Genomic DNA, 25,006 nt, shown 5'->3' on the forward strand with positions numbered 1-25,006 from the left:
TTTACACATCTATTTCTTAAAATTTACGCTCGGAGAATCATGCTATTATTATTTTATTTTATTCTATTTTATTTATGTATTTATTTATTTTTTCGTCACTGACGCTTTAACACCACTTGGTGTCGCCTGTACTTCTTTAAAGCTCACTAGCCACAAAAGTAAGGCTTCCAAGAATTTAAGGAATACGTCTCTTCCCCGATCCAGGAAAACATGGGGAATTTCACTTTTGCGTTACTTAGCTCGACGGACCGCTGTGTGTGAAAGCTGCTGTTGGTTGTGACTATTCCTACATCAAGATGACAATAAAAATGTTTGTTTTGTTTTTTTCAAACAGTTTCTGGTTTCTCTGAATCATTTCCCGTACCGGAGATGACTGAATCTCCCGCAGAAAACTCACAGCTCCTATGTTAGGCACGTTACAGTGAACGCACCAGGACTCCCATTTAAATTCCAGGCCAATCCAAGCCTGTAGCAGGGGTGGGATTTTTCAGCCATGACATGCAAAGTTTTTCAGCGACCCTGTCACTTCGACATCATGGCGTAGCGATGTGCACGGACGGCAGGGTCGTACTGGTGGGCACGGAGAAGTTCAGAACACAACTTTTGTGGATTTTTCTCAGAAAAAACGAGAAGACGAAACTACGGAAGCGCTGAAATTCTTCGAGAAGAGTTTGGGTACGCGTCCTTCTTGAGGCTACAGCTGTGATTTATTGTTGTAGTCTGCTAAAGTTACCGTTTAGTCCGAACAAGCTGCCGCCGTTGAGGCTCGCGCAGATGCGCGCGCATGGCTCACAAAGCTACTGTTTTATGGTCACTTTTCTAACTTTTTATAACCAGCAGGTCCCCGAGCTGTTAGGTTTTGTCTGGTTAGTGAAATCTGACTCGTGTTAGTGAAATCTGACTCGTTAACACTGTAAGAAACGAATGACGCAAAGTGTCCTAAATACCCGACTGTAGACAAAACGTTAATGTTTCAGCTTTACGTTAAATATGTAACAGAAGCTAACTGGAAGAAGTCTGTTTATGACCTGCCACATATCTAATCTCTGCACTGTGCCATTGTTTTCCATCGCCTGAGGCTGCTCTTACCCTCGTTCCCCCTCTGTGTTTTTATCTGTATCTAAAGTAACATTCATTTGGCTTCATTTGCCTTGCCCTAGGTGCTGAATTAGTGGGATTTAGCTTTAGTAGTGATCGTGAACTGCCCCCGAATGTGAAGTAGACTTTCTGGAGTTCCTCTAAGAGACGTAAAACTTAATCAGTTGTTGTGTTATAGTTTGGCCTTTTTGTTTCTTTAAAAAAGCTCTTGAAAGCAGCACACTTGTCTGGAAACCAGATGTTGCCAACAGTAATTTTGGGTGCTTTTCCTTGAATTCATTGATTTACTAACTTAATCCCCTTTTTAATGCTAATTGAAAGCAGTTTAGGTCTTCGCTCTTTGTTATTCACACACTCCCAGGGGTCACTTTTCAGCATCTTCCTGTCTTCACCGCATTGCAGCCAAAAAAGGAAATGCAAGGAGTTTATATTAAGGAAAATTCCCCAAAAAACAAGCCTACTGTTGTTCGCAGCAGCATAACCAATCTTCTGTATGGCATGTATATTATTCAGTGTTGCATTTCATTGCATGTGCATGAAGATGAAGGACTTCTTAGTCAAGTTAAGACACAAGTTGTGCATTTGTGAGTAATACGAAAAGAATGTGTGATTCCATCCAACACAAATGAACTTCTGCCACGACTGTGCACATACATGCAGGCAGGAAACGCTCTTGGAAGCCCTTCTCACATGAAACACTTTATCCTAAAAACTACATTTCCACCTTTTGGAAGCTGTGTTTACATTGCTACATCACTAATTGCTTGAATACCATTAAGGTTTTTCATGATTTTATTTCCAGCCAGTCTAAAGATGGAGGAAAATTCCCTGTCCCCTTTTCAAACCTCTTGCCGGGAGGTATAAAAGTAAAGACAGGCATCCAGGTATTCAGCCATGTTGGAAATAGCTGCAGGTTATTCCTGCAGGTAGCTGATGAATACTCTAAATGTGTCCACACATACACCAAATCCCTGCATGCACAGGAGTTTACTGCCTATGGCTAAGTAAAGCAACATCAATAAAACCCCACTTTTATTCAGGAAAAACATTGGGAATTTCTTTTGCCTCTTGTGTATGATAAATATCTTAGATACTCTTCTGATTTCTAAATTAAAAGCAGTGAGTTGATTCCTTATTTTGTGCTAAATATACTGTTTTCTGTCTGTGGTAGAAAAGGAGTTTGGCTTTTGTCATAGAAAAACTGTGTAAAGGTGAAGAATGAGTCAAGGCCTGCATGAGTCAAAACATATAAAGTGTTATTATGTGGGCCTACGCTGTCATGTCCACGGAAATTGCCACGTAACTTGGATAAAAACAGACTAAGTGAAACAAACTGTGGTGTGATTTTTGGCCTGGTTTGTCTTTTCTAGTCTTTTCTAACATGACAGCTATTCATCTCAGTACAGACTGCTATCAGTTTTTACAGGCACATGCAACTATCTGTGAAAGAAAATGAGCCAGAGGCTTCTGTTTTGTTGTGTGCTGCCGCTGCATGTGCTGAAGCATAGTTCGCTGGTCACGTGTAACTCAGGAATTAAGATATTCTTTATTTTCTTTCTATACCACGAGTACTGGAGCTCTTAGGGGAGCACCCAGTGAAGTAGGTTTATGTTGCCTAAAGGGACCTGAGCTGCAGGATTTGAAAAGCAATTATAGTGGTCCACTCTCCCTCCTGTATTCATTGTTCTCTGCATGTCTCTGTGAATTACATGGCTGATTTCACCAAGGGGCAAAGCTGCTTTTGCATGTTCTTTCAGTTTATTTTTGAGGCTCTTTTTAGTCTGAAAAGAGTATGCAGGCAGGTGTCAACTGTAGCATTGCAATGCCGTTTTTTTTTTTTCCCCTCCCTCCCAGCCTTTGTGTGCTTATGCAGCTCAGTCAAAACAAACCACTATGATGAACAATAGAGCTCTCTGTTTTGTCTTATGGCTGGTGTAAGTGGTGCTTATAGACAGGCAGACAGAGGGACTCTGTTTGAGAGCGATGCTTGCTCATTGGGAATTTTGAGATGTCTCCTTTGATGGCAGTCTTGGACAGATGCTTAACATGCATCATAAAGGAAAAGTGCCTTATAAATCTAGGTTTATAAGGCTTTGTTACAGTTTGTCATATATAATATGTACCTGTCTCTTTCAAATGTGGAAAATTATGACATTTAATGAACACTTATTTTGTAATTCAAAACAATCACTTGTCCCAGAGCTTTAAAAAAAAACGGGACAGACTGTTACCTTGGCTGCTTTCTAGACAACCATCTTATGTTTACACATAACTAAAGCAACATGGAGGCTTCCTGGGACTTGAGGAAAGAGTGCATGTCCCTGTAATTAGGAATTCTTTTTGCTGTGTCCATCCTACATCCAGGATGAAGCTGTGGAAGTGCTCAGAAGGCTGTTTGCACTTATTAGCAGGTTTCAGAGCAGCATGTCTGGTCTTGAGCTGCTGTTTGAAGTATGTTTGCTAAAGGCCATGTGCTAACCCATATTTGCTTTTCTGCTGTGATAGAAAAGCTGACTCAGGCTTTTGAAGGGGATGCCCTGCAGGTCTGGATTCCAGTTTTGTCTCATCATGATCCAAACTCTGTGCTGGCTGCTGTGAAATGCTGAGATATCGCCTCAATAAAAGCCTTCCCTCAATCTGTTTGTAGTTTATGCATTTCAAGCAGTGCTGGCAGGATGTCCTTTTTCTTTTCTCAAGTTGCACAAACCTCACCAATAGCACACATGCCCATAAAACTGTAATGAGCCTGGAATCAAACAGCAGACCAGCAGCCAGGTAAACATTTCCGTATAATAAAATAATTTCATCTATATTTGCTTTAGCCCAGAGAACTTCATAAAAACAAGCTCAAAGAGCGAGCCAAGCTGCTGCAGTACACAAACAGTCAGATTAGACAATAACTTTATTTTTTTATTCATTTTTTTACCACCAGTTTGCAGGTAATTTTTATTGGCTCTTCGCAGAACTCTTTGTAAACTGGCATCAGCTGAATGATAGATGTTCATCAGTCCACTCAATCCTTTGTTGGTTATCATATCCCTGAGATGAGGATTCAAGCGTCAGAAACTGTTAAGGGAGCACTCGGCACTGGCAGTAGATATGGGCAGATGTTGTCCCATTGTTTCCGGTTTCACATCATGATGCTAACAGCATTCACATTATCAGCAGACTCTTAACATCTGAGATTTTACTTTTCTGTTTTTAATGACTAAAATATTGAAAAGCTGTTCTAATTTATTAATTTCTAAACTGCTTTTCTGCCTGCAAAAGCAAAGTGAGTGAAATCCAACTTTGTCAAAGTGTTAATTGAGCAGCTTAACCATGCACTGCTATGAACAGCAGCCGAAACAAAGCTTGCAAGGATGTTAACCAAGGATCCAAAGATGGCTCTGATGTTATAATTGTGTTAACAAGAGAGTGTAATTAAAATAAATGTACATTAGTACCCCTGCACACTACTGTAGCTGATATTATGGCAACTGTTTCTTAGTTATAGCTTCTAAATTATATTGACTTTTGAATTTGTGCTGCTTATTAGCAAACCAAATTCTTATATAAACTAGCATGATTTGTATAATTAATCAATTAGTCAGTTTAGTTTAGATTTTAGCTGACAACCATTCAAAGGTCATCCCTTGCAGGGTTCCTAAAGGGGTTGCAATTGCTTTTTAGGAGTGTCTACACACACAGGCATGAAATATTTATGGATATATGTGCAGAAATATTTGTATACCAGCCCTCGTCCTTCCATGGAAACATTGTAAAATGCTCGAATTCTGCCCTGCCTTTTCTAAATGTCAGGTCTTTTGCAAAATGTGTAGTAAGCAGCTACTGTTGTTACTGAGAGAAGCATTTTTACACACTCAGGATTTTACTGTTGGAAACCACCCAGCACTTTACTGTGGACCAGTGGCATGCTGGGTGCTCATCTCCTCTCAGTCTGCTGTGTGTTGTGTCGAGTCTTGTGTTTTAGTACATGCTTCTTTTACACATAATGGAAACTGTGACCACAGAAATGCTTAAATAACAGTGCTCAGTCTGTGGGTGGTTTCCATAAAGTCTGAAACTGGTGGAACGTCCCAGTGCTGGGCACTCCCAGGATTGAAGGTAGCTGAATAAAGGAAGAGGTGTCAGTGGATGTTTGTGTGCACATGAACATCTCTATTTGCATGCTTAAACATGTACAAATATACAGCAGGGTCTTTCGAACATCAGAGGAGAAAGGGACTGCTGTGTTATTTGGGCAAATCTCCAAGACTGGGACACGAAAATGCATCTTTATTTCAATCCAAACAAAGTTCCCACTGTCCTCTTGATAGGACATTCAGAACACCAGTGTTTTAGATATTGGTTTAATTTAATATTATGTGTGGCATTCATTAGTTTTAGAAAATATACATGAGAACTCTTCAGCACAGAGTTAAACAACAGGAAGTTAAAGAAACTCAACAAATCACCTGATTTTGTTTGTTTTTAGTCTTGTTTTTTTAAGCTGCCAGAGATGCCTTGCTATCATATAACCATGCAAAAACTGACTTATTTTTATACAGTCAAACCCTACTCAGAATTATGTTGTTTTACCAGCTGTTAAAGACTCGAAACTCATGGCTCAAAGAAACCCAACAGTATTGCAGCTGAATTAATGTTTAATGATACACAAAATTACTTCTTAAAAAAACCAGAGAAGGCCTTGATCCAAGCAGGCAGTGTGTTATCAGATTTAGCCGCCTCCTCATAACACAACGCATGTGTAAAAGTGATTTGGCTGCAGTTTAAAAAAAATAAAAAATTTTCATTTATTTTTTTTTTTTTAAGTTGTGAAAAATGAATGTGGTTAGCTGTGACAGAAACAACTGGCATATCAAAATATGCATAACATCAGATCAAAATTCTTAGCAAAACACAATTTTTATCTTCCAGCACCACAGTGCGCTAAGTTTCTGCCACTTTGCTGCCATCCATAAGTCACAATTTGTAATCATTATCCCAACTGGGTATCTCACAATTTTGATTTGCCTCTGCTAATCAGGAAATTTTATTTTGTTTCGTTTTGTTTTTTGTGGCTTAAACAAGTTTTTAAAAATGTATGCCTGGTTAAAGCTGTAACATTTAAAAAAAATCATCCTGTTCAACAGTGAACTGGAAATGCATAACAATAAGTTTCTTTTATGTTCATGAGCAGGCATGTTTGAAAAAATAAAAAAATCTGTAACCTGTAAGTTGAAATGTGAACTGAACTGTAGTTTAAAAAATAGTTTTAAAACATTTACTGTGTTTTGGGGCTAACCCTTTAAACTGGTTTTATTGGTCTTTATAGGTTTGTCAGTGACTGAAGATGATGTCTGATGCCAGCGACATGTTGGCTGCTGCTCTTGAGCAGATGGATGGAATTATAGCAGGTAAACCTCTCCCATTAAAAAGCATCAGCGCAATATTTTACCATGACTTTTAGTACTCGTGAAAGCCTAAAGCAACAAAAGTCTCTGCGGGTCTTCCAGGTTGAGTCAACATTGATAAGCCCTTATCTGGTGTCTTGTTATGGCTTGTTGCACAGCTGACATTCAAGCTGTCATGTGATATCTTGTGCTCTATCTAGCCTTTATTCTTTGCACTTTGAGTCTGTGTAACTCTAAACCAGTGGTTCTTAAACTTTTTCTACCCCTTTTAAAAGCTGGGAAAAGTTAATGCCCCACCCCACGTATTTAACAATAAAAGAATCCAAGTGAAAAAGGTCAATCTGATAGCATCATTAAACTTTTTTTTTTTTTTGGGGGGGGGGGTCCTTTTTTATTTATTTATTTTTTACCTATATAAATCTCATCCAGTCACCTATATGCATTACATTTCTCTCCATATCCCTTCCCCCCGCAGTGGGTCTATGCCCAGATAGTGCGGTGTTATAATTTTTAGAAATGTGATACCTATAGTGTGCACAACTGTATTTCCAAAAGGTGGTGTCACTGTCTAAATTCTGAATAAAAACAAATCTCAGGAAGTCATTCATGTTATCACTAATTTAACACAAATGACTTGGCATGACATCATTTGACATGAACTGGTGAAAAGTCGAGAGAAAAAAAAAAGTTCTTTAGTCTGATCAATCAGTATTGATGTGATGGGGTGTATTAGTGCTTGTGACATGGGTAACATGCAATTCTGTAAAGGTGCTATTGATGCTGCAGCTTAATTGTAATGTATTCTGCCATCCAGACAATGTCTTTAAGATCTTTGATTATGTTAGCAAGATTATGCCAAACCAGATTCTACTTTAATTAAAGTAGCAAAGGTCTATAAGGAGGGTCCAGAAAATCTGTCAAAGAGAGCCCAACCTGTTGTAAGGATGGAACATTTGTGACTTTGCCAGCCTTTTGTCCTCATCAGAAGGCTTAAAATGTTGCTAGAAAAAGAGGTGATGCAACACAGTGGTAAACATGCCTGTTCCAACCTTTATGAAATAACTTTTTTTTTTTAAACATACACTTTGACAGTTATTCCGTTTCAGCATTTTTTATAAATTGTGTATTCAGTGTTGGCTTTAAATAATGTGATTACATTTTACACAGCATCCCAACATTTTGGAAAATTATATTGTGCTCTTCAATTACTGTTAGTGCCTGAGCCACAAAATGATTGATGTCCTCTGTAATCTAGCAGATGAGAACTTTTACTCACTAAAGCTTGTCAACAAACATCACATGCAGCATAAGATGACACTGCAGTCTGTCTCTGGACTAATTTTATCCTCATATTTATTCCTGTTGTGATTCTTTTGTCTCAGGTTCCAAAGCTATAGACTACTCCAATGGTTTGTTTGACTGCCAGTCGCCTACGTCACCTTTTATGGGTAGTTTGCGAGCGCTTCACCTTTTGGAAGACCTAAGAAGTGTCCTAGAGTTGATGGACTCGGAGGAAAGGGAGAGTCTACGATGCCAGATCCCCGACTCCACAGCTGACAGCCTTGTTGAGTGGCTCCACGGTCACATGGTAAGACCCTTACTTGTGGATGTTAGAAATATCAGTTGGATTCATGGAAAGAGATAAAGTTTATTAGCAGGTCTTTAGAAATTGAAGCAAACAGACCACTTTTTGCTCTTCTGCCATCCAGAAAAGTGTAGCCTCAGGGTAAACCGTTGTAGCGCTCGTGTTGCATTTTCTGTTTTTGAAATCAGTGCAAGTTGTGTAATCTTGCCAGGTCTCGCTTGGAAATGAGATTTTTAATCTCAATGAGATTTTTTTACTTGGATAAATAAAGGACTAATAATAAAAAAAAATCATGGAAGGAGTTTCTCCTGTGATGGCTGGGCATGAAGTCCTTCAAACAAACTGTAGCACAGCTGGTTTGATTCTGATTGTTGCGTGTGCCAAATTAAAGCTGTATTAATACAGAACAGTGTGGCCAAACAGTCTTGTATCCAAGTCCACAAATGGCTTGTTTGCTAAGCGAAAAAACGCAGAACAATTGTCCTGTTCTGCTGAGTTCCCATGGAATCCAAGATGGATTAGCTGTGTTGGTGTCACAGTTGATGTGCATGCAGCAAGAAACGCACAGACTTCTTGGGAATCAGAGCAGTGACTGGCTGCAGGCCAGTGAGAGTTTTTATGTAATGCTGTAACCCACTCTGTGTACAGCAGTCTGAATGTGAGCTCTCCATTTCAACCATGTAAGGTTTTATTTGTGCTGGGTGAAGTGGTGTAGCTGCTCAGGCACTTTGAATTTCAGCTGAGAACATTAGTAGACATCAAAGACTTGAGGTTTTGTCTTTAAAGCGTAGGAATACATTATCATACCCTTGCAAATGGCTCAGTAGAGTTCTTCTAATAATTTATTTTTCTCTCCCCAGTCTAACGGACACATTTCATTGGGTGGAGGTGACCATTACCAGGAGAGGCTTTCACGACTAGAGAGTGATAAGGAGTCTCTTGTGCTTCAGGTACCTGCCTAGCAGTAATTCCATAATTTTACCATCTCCTCCACCGTCTATTTTCTGTAAAACTCCTGTGAAGCTCATCAATGTTACTTGTCCCTCTCATCGACCAGTCAAAAACAAGAAGGGGCAGGACTTGTGTTATCAACACTGTAAACAATGGCGGGGGAGAAATCATTTTTGTAACCTAGCAACATCAAGCATTGAAAGAATGCTTGAAGCTCTAAAAATTAGGTCAGGGGTTTGACACACAAAAAACACTTACTGATAAATATTGTTTTACTTAAGAAAATACTTAAACCAACACAGAGTTAAAAGGTGAAAATGGAGCACAGCCTGACGTCCTTAACAAACTCAATAAATCTGCTGCAGCTCTGAAAACTTCAAGAAACTGTGAATTTCTGAATAATAGTTCACATAATGTTTTATTATTGAATTCATTTTTGTTTGTTGATTTTTAATGAATTTCCCTGGGGTGGCAAATGGTTACTAATGTAATTATTAGTCAGTGTTTGTATAATTTATCCAGCTACGGGTGGACTCTCCAGGATCTGGAAAGGAACTGAAACATTGTAAAACCTAACTGGAGGTTTCAAAGCTTGCTTGTGTTTGTGCCCCACATGCAAAAGTTTTATTGCACTTGAACTGTGATCAGATTTGTTTAGTTCTCGCCCTCAATGTTTTTAGGAGCAGGGTATCTGTATATGTTGATTGCATGATTCTACAGCTGCCGCCACCCCTGACGCACTAAGAGAGATTTCTCTTCTGACTTAAAACTCTTAAAAATCTATAATAGTACAAAGAGTGGAACGGATAACTTTGGCTCATCATGTTCTTTAATAACTTGGCCCTTGGTTTGTTTAATATCAGGCTTTGCTGTCCTTTCTAAAATGTGTTACCTTGTGTTCATGCAGGTGAGTGTACTGACAGACCAGGTTGAGGCTCAGGGGGAGAAGATTCGTGATCTGGACTTGTGTTTGGATGAGCACAGGGAGAAGCTCAACGCCACAGAGGAGATGCTGCAACAGGTCTGTGTGTGTTTGTGTGTTTGTCTTACACTCTGAGGACGGGAAGGCTATTCCCAAACCAAAGCCCCCCAGTAGTGAAAGGTGCAAATGGACATATGGTGCAGATGTGTTTGGGTGGTACTGACTCTCAACTGGAAGAGCTGAGTTCACGCCCTCCTGTCAAGTAAACATCTACTGTGTGCACTGCTGTGCTAAGTTTATAAGTGGGTGTAACAGGGGCGTCTTGTTAAAACTGTTAATCATTGAGGTTTTGCAGATGACTTTTTTGTGTCTCCACTTTTACACAATAATGCCTGTACTACCAGTGTTGTTTACACAGATTGTTTGTTTGCTATTACAGGAGCTTCTGTGTAGAACTGCTCTGGAGACTCAGAAGCTTGAGCTTATGTCTGAAGTGTCCAACCTTAAGCTGAAACTCAACAGTATGAAAAACGAGAGGCTTGACTTTGATGACGGATTTAGGGACAGTGAGGTGAACTAATCCTCTTTGTTTCTGAATGTTTCTTTTCTATCTCACTTAACGCACACAGACACACACAGACTCAACAATAATGAAACACTCATTTATTTTGTCTTAAACCTGGGGGAGAGAGGATCCCGTCTTATTATCAGTCTCAAAGTCATTTTTATTTCTTGTTGTTAGTGTTTGCTAAACTAGCCATTGACGGTATACCCACATTATTGTAATATTAATTGGATTTTTTTTTTGTTACTTTATTAGACAAGATTTTTATAAAGATGTTGTCAGTCATTTGTTTACTAGAGATGGGAAGGTCTCTGCTTCCCAGATAGACTGAGCAGAATGTCTGGAAAGCTTTCAAACACGTCATGGTCTTGTTGTAGCAGCGCGGCCATCTCTTCCACCCCGCTGGAACAAAAAGCTGCTGTCTGTGTTCCGCCTCACAGCACATAAATCACTTCTTTTCTACAAGCAGCTTCCTCTCATTTTATCACTGCTGCTGCTTGGAAGCACTGATTTGCTGCTTTCAAATGCATTTGTAGTCACTTTATAGAACTTTGTGCTGATACAAGTCACATTTGCAAGATGGGAGCAGTTAATGAGATGTTAAAATTATTCACTTAAATTTCATTTTGGAATCTTAGAGTTAAAATTTTATCTAGAGGACAAAAATTATCCTTCAGTATTTAAGGTGTGACCTGTTCTTTTTTTTTTTTTTTTTTTTTTTCCCTTTTGTCAGGATTTGATTCTTGAAATTAATGAGCTGCGGTACAGACTGACTGAACTGGAGACTGAAAAACTACAGTATGAAAAGAAACTTAAATCCACTAAGGTGAGTCATCCCAGAGCACTTTACTGGCTGTTTATGTATCTTAAAGACTAGTTTTACCCTTTTTTCTTTTTTTTTTAAACAGCCAAAATCCACCATTCTGTTTAAAGTCAATACTTAACGGCTGTTCTTTTGTTCTTTTATGCCCTTTAAAAAATATATAATATCTGTACATCTCTTGTTACCTGGATAAAGTTATTCATGCAACCATTTCAGCTGCTATTTGTATAGTATTATGCTGTAGTCACAGTAGGGAAAGCAGTGGTTTGAGACCACAGCACAGCCAGAATTTTTGCAACTATACAATGAGCTTGGGATCTTGTTGCCTTGGAAATGGTTCCTTTGCAGATGTGGACGAGGACTGTAATCAGTCACAGTCAGTTGGCATTTGCAGAGCGGCTTTGATGGATCAAAATGGTGATAATACAGTGTCGGTTTTAAATTGAAATGAGGTTGAGTTGGCATTTACAACCCCAATTCCTAAAAAGTTCAGATGCTGTGTAAAATCTGAAGGGGAGGGGGGGAAACTGAATGCAATCTATTCATCCATCTATATGTTTTCTTTCGTTTATCCGGGGCTCTGTTACACTATTGGAGCAGCAGCCTAAGCAGAGAAGCCCAGACCTCCCTCTCCCTGGCTAACTCCTCCAGCCTTTTCAGGGAAATACCAAGGTGTTGCCAGGCCAGCTGAGAGATATGTCTCCAGCATGTCCTGCATCTGCCCTGGGACCTCCTCCAGGTGGCGGATGGCTCACCCAGGAGGCGCCCAAGAGAGATCCTAGTAAGATGCCCAAGCCACCTCAACTGGCTCCTTTCAACATGGAGGAGCAGCGGCTCTAATCTAAGTGTCTCCCGGATGGCTGAACTCCTCACCTTATCTCTAAGAAGAGGCCAGCCACTCAGTAAAAGCTAATTTTTCTGCCCCTTGTATCTGCGATCTCGTTCTTTCAGTCACTACCCAAAGCTTGTGACCATAGGTAAATTGAGAGCTTTACATTCATGCTCAGCTCTCTCTTCACCACGATGGACCCGCACAGCATCCGTGTCACTGCACCCAGAGCACCAATCTATCTGTCGATCTCCCACTCAATTCTCTCCTTCCTCGTGAACAAGACCCCGAGATACTTAAACTCCCCCTTTGGGGCAGGAATTCATCCCTGACCCGGAGTGGGCATTCCACCCTTTTCCGCCTGAGGACAATGGCCTCAGATTTGGAAGTGCTGCTTCTCATTCCCACTGCTTCACACTCTGCTCCAAACTGCTCTAGTGTGAGCTGGAGGCCATCATCTGATAAAGCCAGCTTAATCACATCATCTTTGAAAAGCAGAGAGGAGATTCTGAGACCACTGAAGCGAAAAGCTTCTGCCACTTCTACACCTCCTATGGACTTTCTGTCCATAGGAGTTCTGACTTTTTGAAATTGTTTTGTACTTGCAATGTGTTTGTGATTAATCTGCAAAAATTGCAAATCTGTTGACATATGTGGCCAATCTGTTGCTGTCTACGTACACAGAATTTTACATCAAAAAATTTATTTATATTCAGGGTCCAGCCAGAACATCATAAATTTGAAACAGAAATTTCATAGTTCCTCCACAAATGGTGCCACACTGCTGCAGGATGGTGATTTAGCTTCTTCAAAATGACATTGGTGGTCAGCAGCCTTCCTTTTTATGTGGGATATAACCACAATGCAACCATTGACTTGAGTCCTCTATTGCAAAAAGGCTCATCGTAGATGATTTGCACTCACTGGAACAGTGACTCTGATTGATTGCAGTGTAATGGGGTGTTATGAATTAGATGACATATTGACAAACCTTTACCAAATTGTCTGAGAAGGACTGCAGTTATTTGGAGTATAGTTGCCTTCTGCCAGGTAACTGATGCAATTGCTTTGAAGGTGGTCAGTCAGAGGCTGGGGGGTTACTAACCACCATGTTTTTGTTTTTTGTTTGGTTTTTTTCCCCTCTCTCCTGGTCACAAAGAGTTTGTCACCCTTTTGCTTCTTAATCCAATTCCATTAACAACATCTGAGATTTCTTCATGTTTTTTAGGATTTTTTTTCCTTCTCATTCAGAGATTCTCGTGGCTGTTTGAAGGCTGTGAATTTAGGTTTTGGTTGCAAAATGAAACAAGTTCAAATATCAAATGGACCCTTAATTGTTACAACACAGACAAGAAAATTGTTTGTTTTACAGTTTGAAAAGAGAAGTTAACCAAGAACACAAAAAGCTAAACTAAACTAGGTGAAGGCCAGCTGACTATCAGACTGCCACCACCCTTTTATATGCTGAAGTTAGAAAAGGTGAAGGAGTGACTCTGCTTACTAGAATTTTCCAGATGATTGCTTTGGATGTTTTCTATCTTATGCTTCTTGAACTGCATGTAGTAACTGCGTGTTGTTTGGGGGTTTTGTTGTTTGTTGCGGCGCCTACTTTTAATCTGCTTTAGTGGTCATTTTCCTGGAAATTTAGATATTCAACATTTCTTGATCTCTTTTTATCTTCTCTCCTTCCCATTTCTGTTTTCTTCTTCTTTCCGTGGCTTGTCTCTTTACTGCTAGTTACTAATGGCCAAGCTTTCTAGCCTGAAAATCAAAATGGGCCAGATGCAGTATGAGAAACAGAGGAAAGAGCACAAACTCCAGGCGATGAAGGTCGGCTTTTCCCAGGATGACTGTTGTGCTTGCTGTATGATTATGGTTTTTTGACCTCTCCCTTTGGCACCTCTTCTTCTTCTTCTTCTTTTTTAATTTTTGAGGCATAAAACGATTAAATCTGGTTAGATTCTGTTTTCACGCTCAAAAATGTATGTATTTTTGCAAATAATTTACTTAACCACGCATCACTGCATTTTGCTATAATGCATGGTTAAGTCAAGTGCAATCAGAAACACCACTTCCTTAAGTCTGCATTTACTAGGCACCAATTTTAGCAAATGCTAATTTTTAAACCACAAGTATGCTTTAATTCTGGGCTTTTGTTGAGTTGGCAGAGTTCTTCTTTCCTGTCCCTCTCTACAATTGTCCCACTCATTTCCTTTTTTTTTTAATCCACTCTATTATAACATGTACAAGATATATCTCTGTGCTTGACTCCTGCTTTGGTCATTTAAACATGTTGGTGTTTTCTTTTTGGAAATGGCTTGCATATTTAATAATATCCAAACACTTCCAGAGATCAGTGCTTATCACCCTCCTCATACTCGTTACCCTCCTGCAGCCTGTGTGCCATGTCATCCTCTGTGAACCCCTGTATTGTGGTTTGTTTGGACTGGGAGTGGGGGAGGTGGTAAAATCTTCTCACTGTTGTCCCCTGGTGAACAGGAGGAGCTAGCCATACTGAGGCGGCAGCTGGAAGGCAAAGACGGAGAGATGAGGAGACTGCAGGACGAGACGGGCTTCAAGGCCATCGGCTTGAACGGTGCAGAGCCCACAGACAGAGGTGGGGAAACCAGACAGATCACACGCCTCGCTGAAGATCAGCATTCCTGATGTTTATTTGGAGCAAGTTTTTACTTTATAATTTCTTGTCCTGTTTAGTCTCTCATCCAGATGAAACTCTTAGAAAGAGGCTGAAAGAAAAACGTAAGGGGGGTTTTTATGTCTGTGATTTTATTATTGCACTCACCTCCACCCCTATTTGCATGAACGAGCATGAGCCATCTGAACTCTGCTTGTCCATTATAACCAGTTCCAGTGCTAGTACCCGACCACAGCGCGCCACATCTCAACTTTTTTTTTTTAATGGCACGAATCTTGTCACTGATTTTTAATGCCCGGCTACAACAGCAACGAGAACAGTTTGCCTTGTGTTTTTTAGCAGGAATGAAGAATGAACTGTTTGTTGTGACCATTCAGACTGCTTACTCCACCTTCTGACTCATGTCTTCCAACGTTAATCACCTACCTCTCTTCACCAGCAACCTGTGTGTGTGTGTGTGTGTGCGCACCCTGCTAACCTGTCCTGCTGTTGTGCTTTTCAGTATCTTTCATGTACAGCTGTCTTAATAAATGTCCACTTTCCCATCAGTTATATATACTATACTCTACATTCATCTGTATAGAACAGTTTCATTTTTCATGCACAGCACACACTCTCCATGATTCTCTATATTGAAGTACAAATTACAAGTGTCCATTTTAAGAATCCTATTGACTAAAGCAAAAACACAAGCTACCTTCATGTCTTGAGCATACCTTTTAAACATTTACAGTGCAGGTGAGGAAAAATAAGCGAGGGCCCCGAGTTTAATAACTAGTCAAACTTTTTTTGGGTAGAAGTAACCTTGAATAAACATTTGTAGCTGTAGACCAGACCAGTGTAATGTTTAACAGGCATGGGTTTTTTTTGACAGTTTATCCTTAGGACTGCTTCTGCTCAGCCAGATTCTCAAAATGTTTCAGTATGAATGAGTTTCTTGAGGTCATTCTGCAGCTTTTCTATTAGGTTCACTCCAGAAGAAGGATTTTCTTTGTAGTCATCCTTGAGTAGATTTATTTCAAAGTTTTGGCCTTTTGTTTCACTGCCAACAATAACAGTTTGAGAGATATAAGCATAATTTGCAGTGTGAACTTAAAAAGAAAAATGAGGAAACTGAACAAGTGGAGGACAAAAAAAGTTCTGTTCATCCATCTGTTTTCTGAAGTATCAGAAATGTTCTAGGTGAAAGGGTGGCTGTGAAGAAAGAAGGGAAACTGGTAGAAAAGGCTGAGGTATGCCAAAATACACAAGCACTGAAAGGGACCGCTAACAGAGTGTGTATCAGTGTGTTGAAAAGTGGAAATGTTTGAGCAAAGGTTAACATGTGAAACACCCGCTCACACCAACACTGTGTGTACGTTTGGTTTCTAAAAAGCAGTGTGGCCGTGATGTTGCTGGACTGACAGCCTGTAATGTTGCATCCTGTATGTTAAATTTTACATATCCTCACATTTTAACACCCTCAGACTTCACACCAGGAACTCTTTCAGTAATCTTTTTCTCCCTCTCTAGATGTGGAAGTCCAGAGGATGAAGAAGGCAGTGGAGTCTTTGATGGCAGCAAATGAAGAAAAGGTACATGTGACCAACTAGGACAGGGGTGTCAAACTCAAATACACAGTGGGCCAAAATTCAAAACTGGAACAAAGTCGCGGGCTAACATTAATATTTATTGAAAAAAAAAAAATCTTCCTCCAGATATAAGAATGAATCTTTTCTTACGGACTCAAACAAGTTTTGCTGAAAAACTGAATATGGAACAAGCAAAGCTTAATACTAAACAATATATATATTAGCTGTATAATACCAGTAAGCCAGCTCTAATAGTAATTTGGTATGGCTTCGTGGGCCAAATGTGGGCCAAATTTGGTTTGGCCCACAGAGTTTGACACCTATGAACTAGGATTCACCTTGTATCACATCCCAGCTACCCAAAGCTGCTCCGGGGGGGAAAAACTGACCTCATTTTTCTTTTTCTTTACCTTTTCCTTTGCAGGATCGTAAAATTGAAGAACTGAAACAGTCACTGCTGCGGTACAAGAAAGTTCAAGACATGGTGATGTCCGTGCAGGGAAAGAAAGGTTAGACTCAGACTTACAATCTAAAAATTTAAGTATTTTGACAAATTTACATAAAATTTGATTCACAGGATTTAAAAACTGACATTAATGATGTGCTAAAATAATGCATTTTAAGCTTTAGCTGCCACACAGACCCTTCATCTATCCCTGGGTTGCTTGCCTTTTCCCCTTGTTGTTTGTATAGTCTTGTGTGTGAAAACTTTTGACCTACTTCCTACATCTTGTAAACAGGATCATGTGTTAAATAATTTGATTTTATATTTTGGTCCATTACAGAAACAAAGACAAATGATAATGAGCACATTGAGAGTTCTGGTGATGGATGCACCACAGTCCCAGCTAGCTCTCCGTCTGTGGAGTCAGAAAAACAAGAAGGCACAGATGCTGAACAACTGAGAGGGAAAAGCCCAGATGAGGTTTGTGGAGAGGGAGAGGAGATGCTGCAAAGGGCCACGGGTCGGTCTCAAACTTGGTCGGTGCGTCTCAGTCATGTGGCATGCGGTTGCCTGTTCACCCACTAAGCTAAACTGGCACCCATGGTATCACTATTTAAATAGCAGAGAACATGAGATATTTTTAATTTTACTTTTACTGTTTTTCCTCCCCTGGAGCGACTTCACATATCATTAAACTCTAAAGTGCTCAGTAAAACACTCACTCTCACAAAAACTTCACATTAATTTCACTCCTTTGGAAATGAGTGTTGAAGAGCTGGACAACCAATTAGTTGAATAACATCTTTTGTCAGATCTCTGTATGCAGATTTAGACTGTTCTCAGGGACTCTGTAGAGTTTTTAAGTCACAGTTTTATTGCATTTAAATCTTCTTTTGTCTTTCTGACCCTGACTCAGATGGAAAGCCCCAGTAGACTAAGTGAAGAGCCCTCGCCTTCACCCAGCCCGTCTGATCCAGAGAGAGTGTCAGAATCTGAACCGGCAGATGCAGAAAGGTAAAGATTTTATGTGTTATACATGACTTTGTTTTTATTTTAACAATATTTTTAATTTACAAATTAAAAAACAAATAACCGGAGAACACTAGACACCAAAGAACCAAACAAACAGCAAATCCAAACATGGAAAACCACCAATCCTAGTGGAATCTCTTTCATATTCTTCACTGACAAACACAGTGAAATGGTGCTCATTCTGCCTGCATGTGTCTTGTATTTATATTACAATGCTGTAACTTGCCAGGAATGACATATTTTCACATTAAAATCTCAGAGTATTGGAAGCTCTCACTGCAATTTACGCTATAAATAAAGTGTAAATTTACACTGTAAATTGTGGTAAGAGCAGTGAAGCATGCTGTTTAATGTGCGTATATATTTAAATGATCCGGGGCAGTCCATGTGGCGTTGCACCACGTGTTTGACGTGTCACTGAGTGCTTGTTCTCATCTAATTTCCTGTCACACTCCACTGCAAAATGAACACAATGGAGCATTTAATAAGTATAAGACATGGTATTGTGCATTCAAGGAAGGAGAAAGGAGTGTGATTATTGTTAAGGATTGGTCATCTCCTTAGTATTATTTATTTTATTGTGAATGCATGTTTGCATGCTTGTTAGTACAGAAGTATAAAGACATAACATATTAGGATCGACTAAACCATTCACTTGACAGATGCTGCTGTAGTCCTGACACATGTTTTGTCCATTTCCTGCAGATGGTGTGTCGGGAAGTATCTACGTGTGGTTAATAATGTCCTGTAGACTCGCACTGCTAAGTAAAGTATAATGTTTAAAGTGATTTGCGTTGTGCTTTCAGCAGTCAAGAGAACACAAAGACTGTGACTCAGGATCACCTGGATGGGAGCAAAACTGAGCAGGTATGGGCAGAAATGACGTTGGCTAAAAACTGAAGACTGATTCTGTCTATTGTGATTTTTTTTTTTTTTTTTTCTCCCCCACTAATTTACCTCAAACTGCTTTTTCCAGCCTTACCCATTTTTTTCCTTTCACATTTGAATTGTCTTTCATTTTAGTTTTTCTGGCATTTAGTATATGGAAGTACAGAATCTGTATACAAGCAATGTTTTTGTACTCTCAGAAGACAAGTGAGGAGATCGGTAGCATCAGTGAAAAGCCACCCATAAATCCTTCAGCCACCTTACCTGCCACCGTAGAGGACGATCCCTTTGGCTCGAGAAAGGCTCGGTCGTCTTTTGGAAAAGGTTTCTTCAAGATCCGCGGAGGCAAGAAGACGACCAGTAGTCCAAGCCTTGGTGAGTGCAAACGGAATGATTTGAGATCATGGAGTTAGTGGAAATGTACTTTGTTCAGCTTTTAACCCACTACATGGTGAGAGTTTCTTCACATTTTTTCTCCCCCCCAAGACACACCCATGGAGTACACTATGGACCAAGACCATAATTTACAGCCCACAGGCTGTGGTCCCAGTTTAATTATGGAACTGTGTTTCTGGGCTGGTGTTTGTCCTTCGTCCTGTCTATGTGCTTTTTATATATTTTTTTTTGTGTGTGTGTGTGTGTGTATGTGTGTGTGTGTGTGTGTGTGTGTGTGTTGTACACTTGTATATCTGCATCCCATCTCCCCAATCCCATTATTATTTCACTCATAATTTCTGGCCTCTTGTTCTTTTCTGTTGGACCCTGTCCTGTGTGTTGTGCTCTTTGTAACACATGAAGACCGCAGCAGGAGTGCGAGTGCGCCTATGCTAGGTACAGTATAGATCACAAGTCACGGTAGAGTTGCACTAGTTGTCCAGAGAAAGCAAACTGCTGAATATTTCTGTCTGCAATTTCTGATCTCATCCATTCACTTCACTGACATCTTTTTTTAGTTTAATAGCTCCAGTACTTTGTCTCTGTTCTTTGTTGCACAAACTTCTGTACCTGTGTATGTTGAGTGTGCTGTAGTGTACGTAGATTTTGCCATGTTCCTGCATGTTTTTGCCTACACTCCTTTGTTTCTTTTAAAGCTTTCCCCGAGCACAAAGCTGTGCTGAGATCCAGATTATTCGATAAAATAATTTAAACGGCTCTCAAAGACCTTCCAACTAAATCTAAAACAAAGTAACAATCCTTTTCTCAGCCAGTGAACAGTGTCTGCATGCATGCCATTCTAGAGAGCGTATCGCTTTGCTCACAGTGACCTCTCCGGAGTCCTCATGTGCCTGTCTCAGTGTATTCTGGCTCTTTGCACTGACCCTGTGCAGCAGCTCTGTCTGCCTTATCCTCATGATGCTGATGCTGATCTGCTGGCATTTGTTTGCACAGCTGAAACAGAACGACAGGGTACGGACCATCTCGATCTGGCAGGGCTGCCACAGAGGTCGAATAACAGTGACAGCACACACACGCTCCCCACTACTCCAGAAAGCAGAAAAAAATCCAAAGGAATAAAAAAGCTCTTTGGGAAGTGAGTAGAAAACCTGTAAACATCCTCCCTCTGAGTGTTCTTTTTTTAAGTATTTAACTTTAATGTCTTATTGTTCAGGTTAAAAAGGAGCCAGTCTACCACATTTAACTTGGATGACAATCTACCAGAGGGTGAGTTCAAGCGAGGAGGAGTGCGTGCCACAGCAGGACCCAGACTGGGTTGGTCTCGTGATCTTCAAAGGGTCAACAAGTGAGTCAGTGCATTCAGCATGAATAATGAAAGTCACAATGTGGTTTCCTTGTTTTGAATCTGTGTTGTACAGTGAATGTAGTGTTTGTTTGAATAATAAAGATGTAACAAGTGCATGTACTACAACTGATCTACGTCCACAGGGGCGTGTCTGCATGCCTATTTCATTGTTGACTCTTCTCTTTTCTTGTGTAGTGACGTAGACGCTCCCTTTGCACGCTGGCCGAAGGATCAGGTGTGCGACTGGCTGCAGGAGCAGGGTCTTGGTCTTTATGTAAACATGGCTCGCGCGTGGATCTCCTCTGGACAGACGCTGCTACAGGCCTCGCAGCTGGACCTGGAGAGGGTGCGATGAAGCAGAAGAATTTAATAAGTTTACCAACACTGGAAGAAAAGCAAAGTATTCCTGCCCTCAACTTCCTGTGTAGTAACTGGGGAATGTTGTATGTTTAATCCAAACTTGTGGAACGTTTAGGAGCTGGGCATCAAACACCCGCTGCACAGAAAGAAGCTCCAGCTGGCTCTTCAGGCCCTCGGCTCAGAGGAGGAGGACAATAAGGGAAAGCTGGACTACAACTGGGTGACAAGTAAGTACCAGCTGCTAGTTGAAGATATGAGTCGGTTGGTCAGTTTTTTATGTTTGTGATGTTTTACTTGATGTTCTACTCGAGTTAATAATTGATGTAATTCTCTCTGCCTCTTCTCAGGATGGCTGGATGACATCGGCCTGCCTCAGTATAAGACCCAGTTTGATGAGGGAAGAGTGGACGGTCGCATGCTGCACTACATGACTGTGGTGAGTGCCGATAGGAGACATTCACTCCCCTCACAGACCCTGTGGATAAGCTGGGCTGATGACTCTAGTGTCACCTCATGTTAGTGTTACTGCACAGAGCTCCAGTGGTGATGGAAGCCTCACTACAAAGCAAGTTTAATAAACCAGGAATATGTTTTTATTAGGAGGATTAAAGAAGTCTAATTTATTTTACATAGACCCTGAGCACTTACACCAGTGGATGGAGAGGTCAATAGCAACAATACTTCTTTGCATACATACATTTCTTTTCATATCACGTTATGGAAAAAAAGACCAAGAGAATTTCTCTTCCAACTCTTCTGTTTTGCCTCACAGCGGACTAAACCCTCCTTACGTTCACAAACAACAGCTCGTTTCACAACATTTAACAGCCAAATAATTAAAAGCTTGAAAAGGAAAAATGTCCATACAAAATGTAGTCAACTTCTGAAAAGAACAGTGCAGACGCAAACTAAAAATGTTTGGTTTGTGCATTTTCTCACTTGGCCCTCATGGTGCTCCCTCAAGGTAAGTAAGCTTTAATACTCATTCTTAAATGTACCCTCTTCTTATGGCACATTTTTAGTCTCACTCTTTAATCCTGGTGTTGAAAAAAGCGTAATCTTTGCCATTGGTAAGTCAAAAATTCAAGTTAACAACTTCAAATTTCAAGTTAGTTTCTCAATTTTCAGTTATTTTCTCAGAGGTTTGAGGAGCTTCCATAACCTTGGCCTTAAGTAAAGAACATTTACAGCAAATAGCGCCTCAGTGCTCTGGGAAAGGCAGTAAGACCCCCTTTACAGTGTGTTAACTGAACTTCATGGCATCTATTTTAATTATTCTCCCAGAGAACTGATTGGTTGGTATGCTCTGCTCTTAGAAAGCTCTGATCTGTTATTTCAAACAATGTTTCACAGGAACAGGTAAGATGTGCAGCATGAGTTAGCTCTGATGTATCAGTCAGAAGTGACCTGGCATGATAAAAATAAAGTTTCCTCTCTAATCCCAGATTCACCCTCTCAGGTATTTGTATTTCAGCACTGGCTCTCTGATCCTCTTTAAGCTCTGATGTCTTGTGTTTTTAAGGATAACAATCACAGTTTAGTCAATCTTAGAGCAAATCACTGATATCTTTTTTTGTCCAACAGGATGACCTGCTTTCCCTGAAGGTGGGCAGCGTTCTGCATCACCTCAGCATCAAGAGAGCTATTCAAGTCCTCCGACTCAACAACTATGAGCCTAACTGCCTCCGTCGCCGGCCGTCAGACGAGGTGTGCTCGCTTTAACAGCCTGTTCTGCTGCTCGGCCCACTGACTTTACATAGCTATGAGTATGTGTGAACACACTGTGCTTGTGGTTTGTACTTTGTGTCTGTAGAACAACATTTCACCGGCAGAGATTTCCCAGTGGACCAACCACAGGGTGATGGAGTGGCTGAGGTCTGTGGATCTCGCTGAATATGCTCCCAACCTGAGAGGCAGCGGCGTCCATGGGGGCCTGATGGTGAGAGAGTTAGTTGCTAATTTCCCTGGAAGAGCAGACGCTGTCCTGGGTTGTGTCCGCTCCTAATACACCAAATTCCCGCTCAGGTTCTGGAGCCACGGTTCAATGTGGAGACGATGGCTTTGCTGCTGAACATCCCCCCCAACAAGACTCTGCTGCGGCGCCACCTTGCCACACATTTCAACCTGCTCATTGGTTCAGAGGCCCAGCAGCTCAAACAGGAGTGTCTCGAAAACCCAGACTACACTTTGCTTACTGCAACCACTAAGGTCAAGGTAAAGCACGAGTTCCCACAGACAGACCGTCCTCTCTTACTACAAGTACTACAATTACTTCTCAGAGTACTTACAAGGAAAATATGTTGGAAATGCTTTTTCCTGTGTATTCTCTTTAAATGGGTAACAAGTTGAGAGATTTGATTTGACAAAGTGATATTAAAGTTTAGTTTCTCATGGAAATTAAATGTGCCTACACATTAATTTAAAGGAATTTTAAGTCACTAAAACTGGCATCAAAACCTTGTAACCATAAAATCATTGCCAGAAAATTCAACAAAGTTTTTGTTTGTTTTGTTTAAATCTTGTGATATCAGTTTATATCAGTTTGCATATGATTTTTAGTTCGTATCCTTTTTGCTCCATCTGGCATTTTTGTGCAACATATTACTTAAAATTTTATTGTGCAATTTATTCCAGGAGGAAAAATGACACTGATGATGCAGAGGTCTCAAAAACTCACTGATCAAATATGATGACCTTTTTGTGTTTTTTCTAAATCAGAGGTTGGTATGTGTGCGTTCCTGTGCGAATGTATGTAGTACTTACCTGTCCTCTCTCTCTGGTTCACACCAGCCAAAGAAACTATCATTCGGTAATTTTGGCAGTCTGAGGAAGAAAAAGCAGGAAGAGAACGAGGAGTATGTGTGTCCGATGGACGTGGAGATGCCAAAGGGTCGGAGCTTCCAAAAAGGCTTCGAGCTCCAAATCTATGAAGATGACCTCGACCGGCTAGAACAGGTGAGCATATTCTTCAGCATTCATTAATGATTTGCTTAATTTAAAAAAAAAAAAAGTCATATTAAATTTGTGCTCTATTGCTTTCTGCTCACAGATGGAGGACTCTGAGGGAACCGTGAGACAGATTGGTGCTTTCTCTGAGGGCATTCAGAATCTGACGGTGAGAACCAGGAACAATTACTCACTGATTATTGTTTCCACGGCTTCTGATAGTAAACTTAATGCTTTTCTCTCATTTACCAGAGCATGCTGAAAGACGACGAACTCTTCAAAGAGATCTCCAATTCTCCGAACCCCAGCGTAACCGACGACGACTCCAACGCATGAGGCTGTCAGCATCAGACCTGATCCTGCTGTGAATGAAACTCTGTGCCAACCCTCTCCACTTGCACACACACGTCTCAACAAAAAAACAAGAATGCTCCCACATTTTCCTCATTTTTAGTGTTACATTCAAAGAAGAGCCAAAAGTATTAGCGTCGTGTCTTTCTAGTTGATTTTTAAATGTTGAAGCCTTCGGTCCAGAGGCCACTTTCACTCCTGAACTTAGTCTTCATTACTCCCGACTGATGTCAGAGGGAACATGTAGGATAACACCACTGTTTGCCTGCCAGCTGGTTTCTGGAGATATTATTTCTGTGTTCTATTCGGGTACCTTCCTGTTTTAACTGAAGTGAAAACCAGCAAAAAATAAAAAACATCTAGAAAATGCCTATATAGATTTAATATATGACTTTTAAATTGCCTTTTGACTGTGGCAATGCTAGAAGAAAGAGTTGGACTAGAAGTGATGTGTTGAGACTGTTTCCATTTTGAAGTTATAAAGAAAAAAACCCTCAAACAGCTGCTATGTTTTCTACACAACTGAACCCTGCTAAAGAAATGAGAACAGTCTTTAAATATTATTCTGTCACTTATACATTTACAAATGTGCATATACAGTATAAAGCAAGAATCTCGCTGCATGTTTTGAAACTGCAACACAGTCATATAAGAACTCATCATTGTTTTTACCAAAAAAGGATTTTTAATGGAAACCTGCAGTTATTTCTGGGGAAATGTTGTGCTGCAAGGAAACGTCTGGTTTTCTCAAAGCGATAATGCCCTCTGCAGCTCTCCACCTTCCCTGAAAAGATGTCCTTTTTGTACACTTATGCAATTAATAAATCAATAAAGTAATTTAAATATG

General features: G+C 40.3%; 1 protein-coding gene across 10 annotated transcripts; it reads left to right on the top strand.

The window, feature by feature from the left end:
- Positions 1-462: 462 nt before the first annotated feature.
- On the top strand, positions 463-25,006 carry ppfibp1b (PPFIA binding protein 1b). 10 transcript variants are annotated; one of them, XM_085461497.1, is made up of 28 exons: positions 463-675; positions 6,416-6,497; positions 7,877-8,082; positions 8,940-9,029; positions 9,938-10,051; positions 10,392-10,523; positions 11,251-11,343; positions 13,907-13,999; positions 14,669-14,786; positions 14,885-14,929; positions 16,338-16,399; positions 16,821-16,905; positions 17,182-17,381; positions 17,758-17,855; positions 18,680-18,740; positions 18,962-19,136; positions 19,560-19,592; positions 20,151-20,292; positions 20,371-20,502; positions 20,698-20,848; positions 20,978-21,089; positions 21,210-21,298; positions 22,447-22,569; positions 22,676-22,801; positions 22,888-23,076; positions 23,653-23,817; positions 23,912-23,977; positions 24,061-25,006. In XM_085461497.1, exons 2-28 carry the CDS (start codon positions 6,434-6,436, stop codon positions 24,142-24,144), a joined length of 3,048 nt encoding a protein of 1,015 aa, XP_085317623.1. In that variant the 5' UTR covers positions 463-675; positions 6,416-6,433; the 3' UTR covers positions 24,145-25,006. The 10 variants fall into 10 exon arrangements, with proteins under 10 accessions (XP_085317623.1, XP_085317625.1, XP_085317627.1 ...); XM_085461499.1 differs by having other exon boundaries at positions 17,182-17,321; XM_085461501.1 differs by having other exon boundaries at positions 17,182-17,321; positions 18,965-19,136.

Source organism: Copadichromis virginalis, linkage group LG7 (genome assembly GCF_057382275.1).
Source record: "Copadichromis virginalis isolate Kocher_CV1m ecotype Utaka linkage group LG7, C_Virginalis_male_GT1.1, whole genome shotgun sequence".
NCBI lineage: Eukaryota > Metazoa > Chordata > Actinopteri > Cichliformes > Cichlidae > Copadichromis > Copadichromis virginalis.

What these genes read in the sequence shown, in the direction of transcription:
- ppfibp1b (XM_085461497.1), top strand. Translation starts at nt 6,434, where the DNA reads ATGATGTCTGATGCCAGCGACATGTTGGCTGCTGCTCTTGAGCAGATG. An exon ending in GTCCGTGCAGGGAAAGAAAG is followed by an intron (nt 16,906 to 17,181) that starts GTTAGACTCAGA and finishes GGTCCATTACAG; the next exon opens with AAACAAAGACAAATGATAAT. An exon ending in TGCTGCACTACATGACTGTG is followed by an intron (nt 21,299 to 22,446) that starts GTGAGTGCCGAT and finishes TTTGTCCAACAG; the next exon opens with GATGACCTGCTTTCCCTGAA.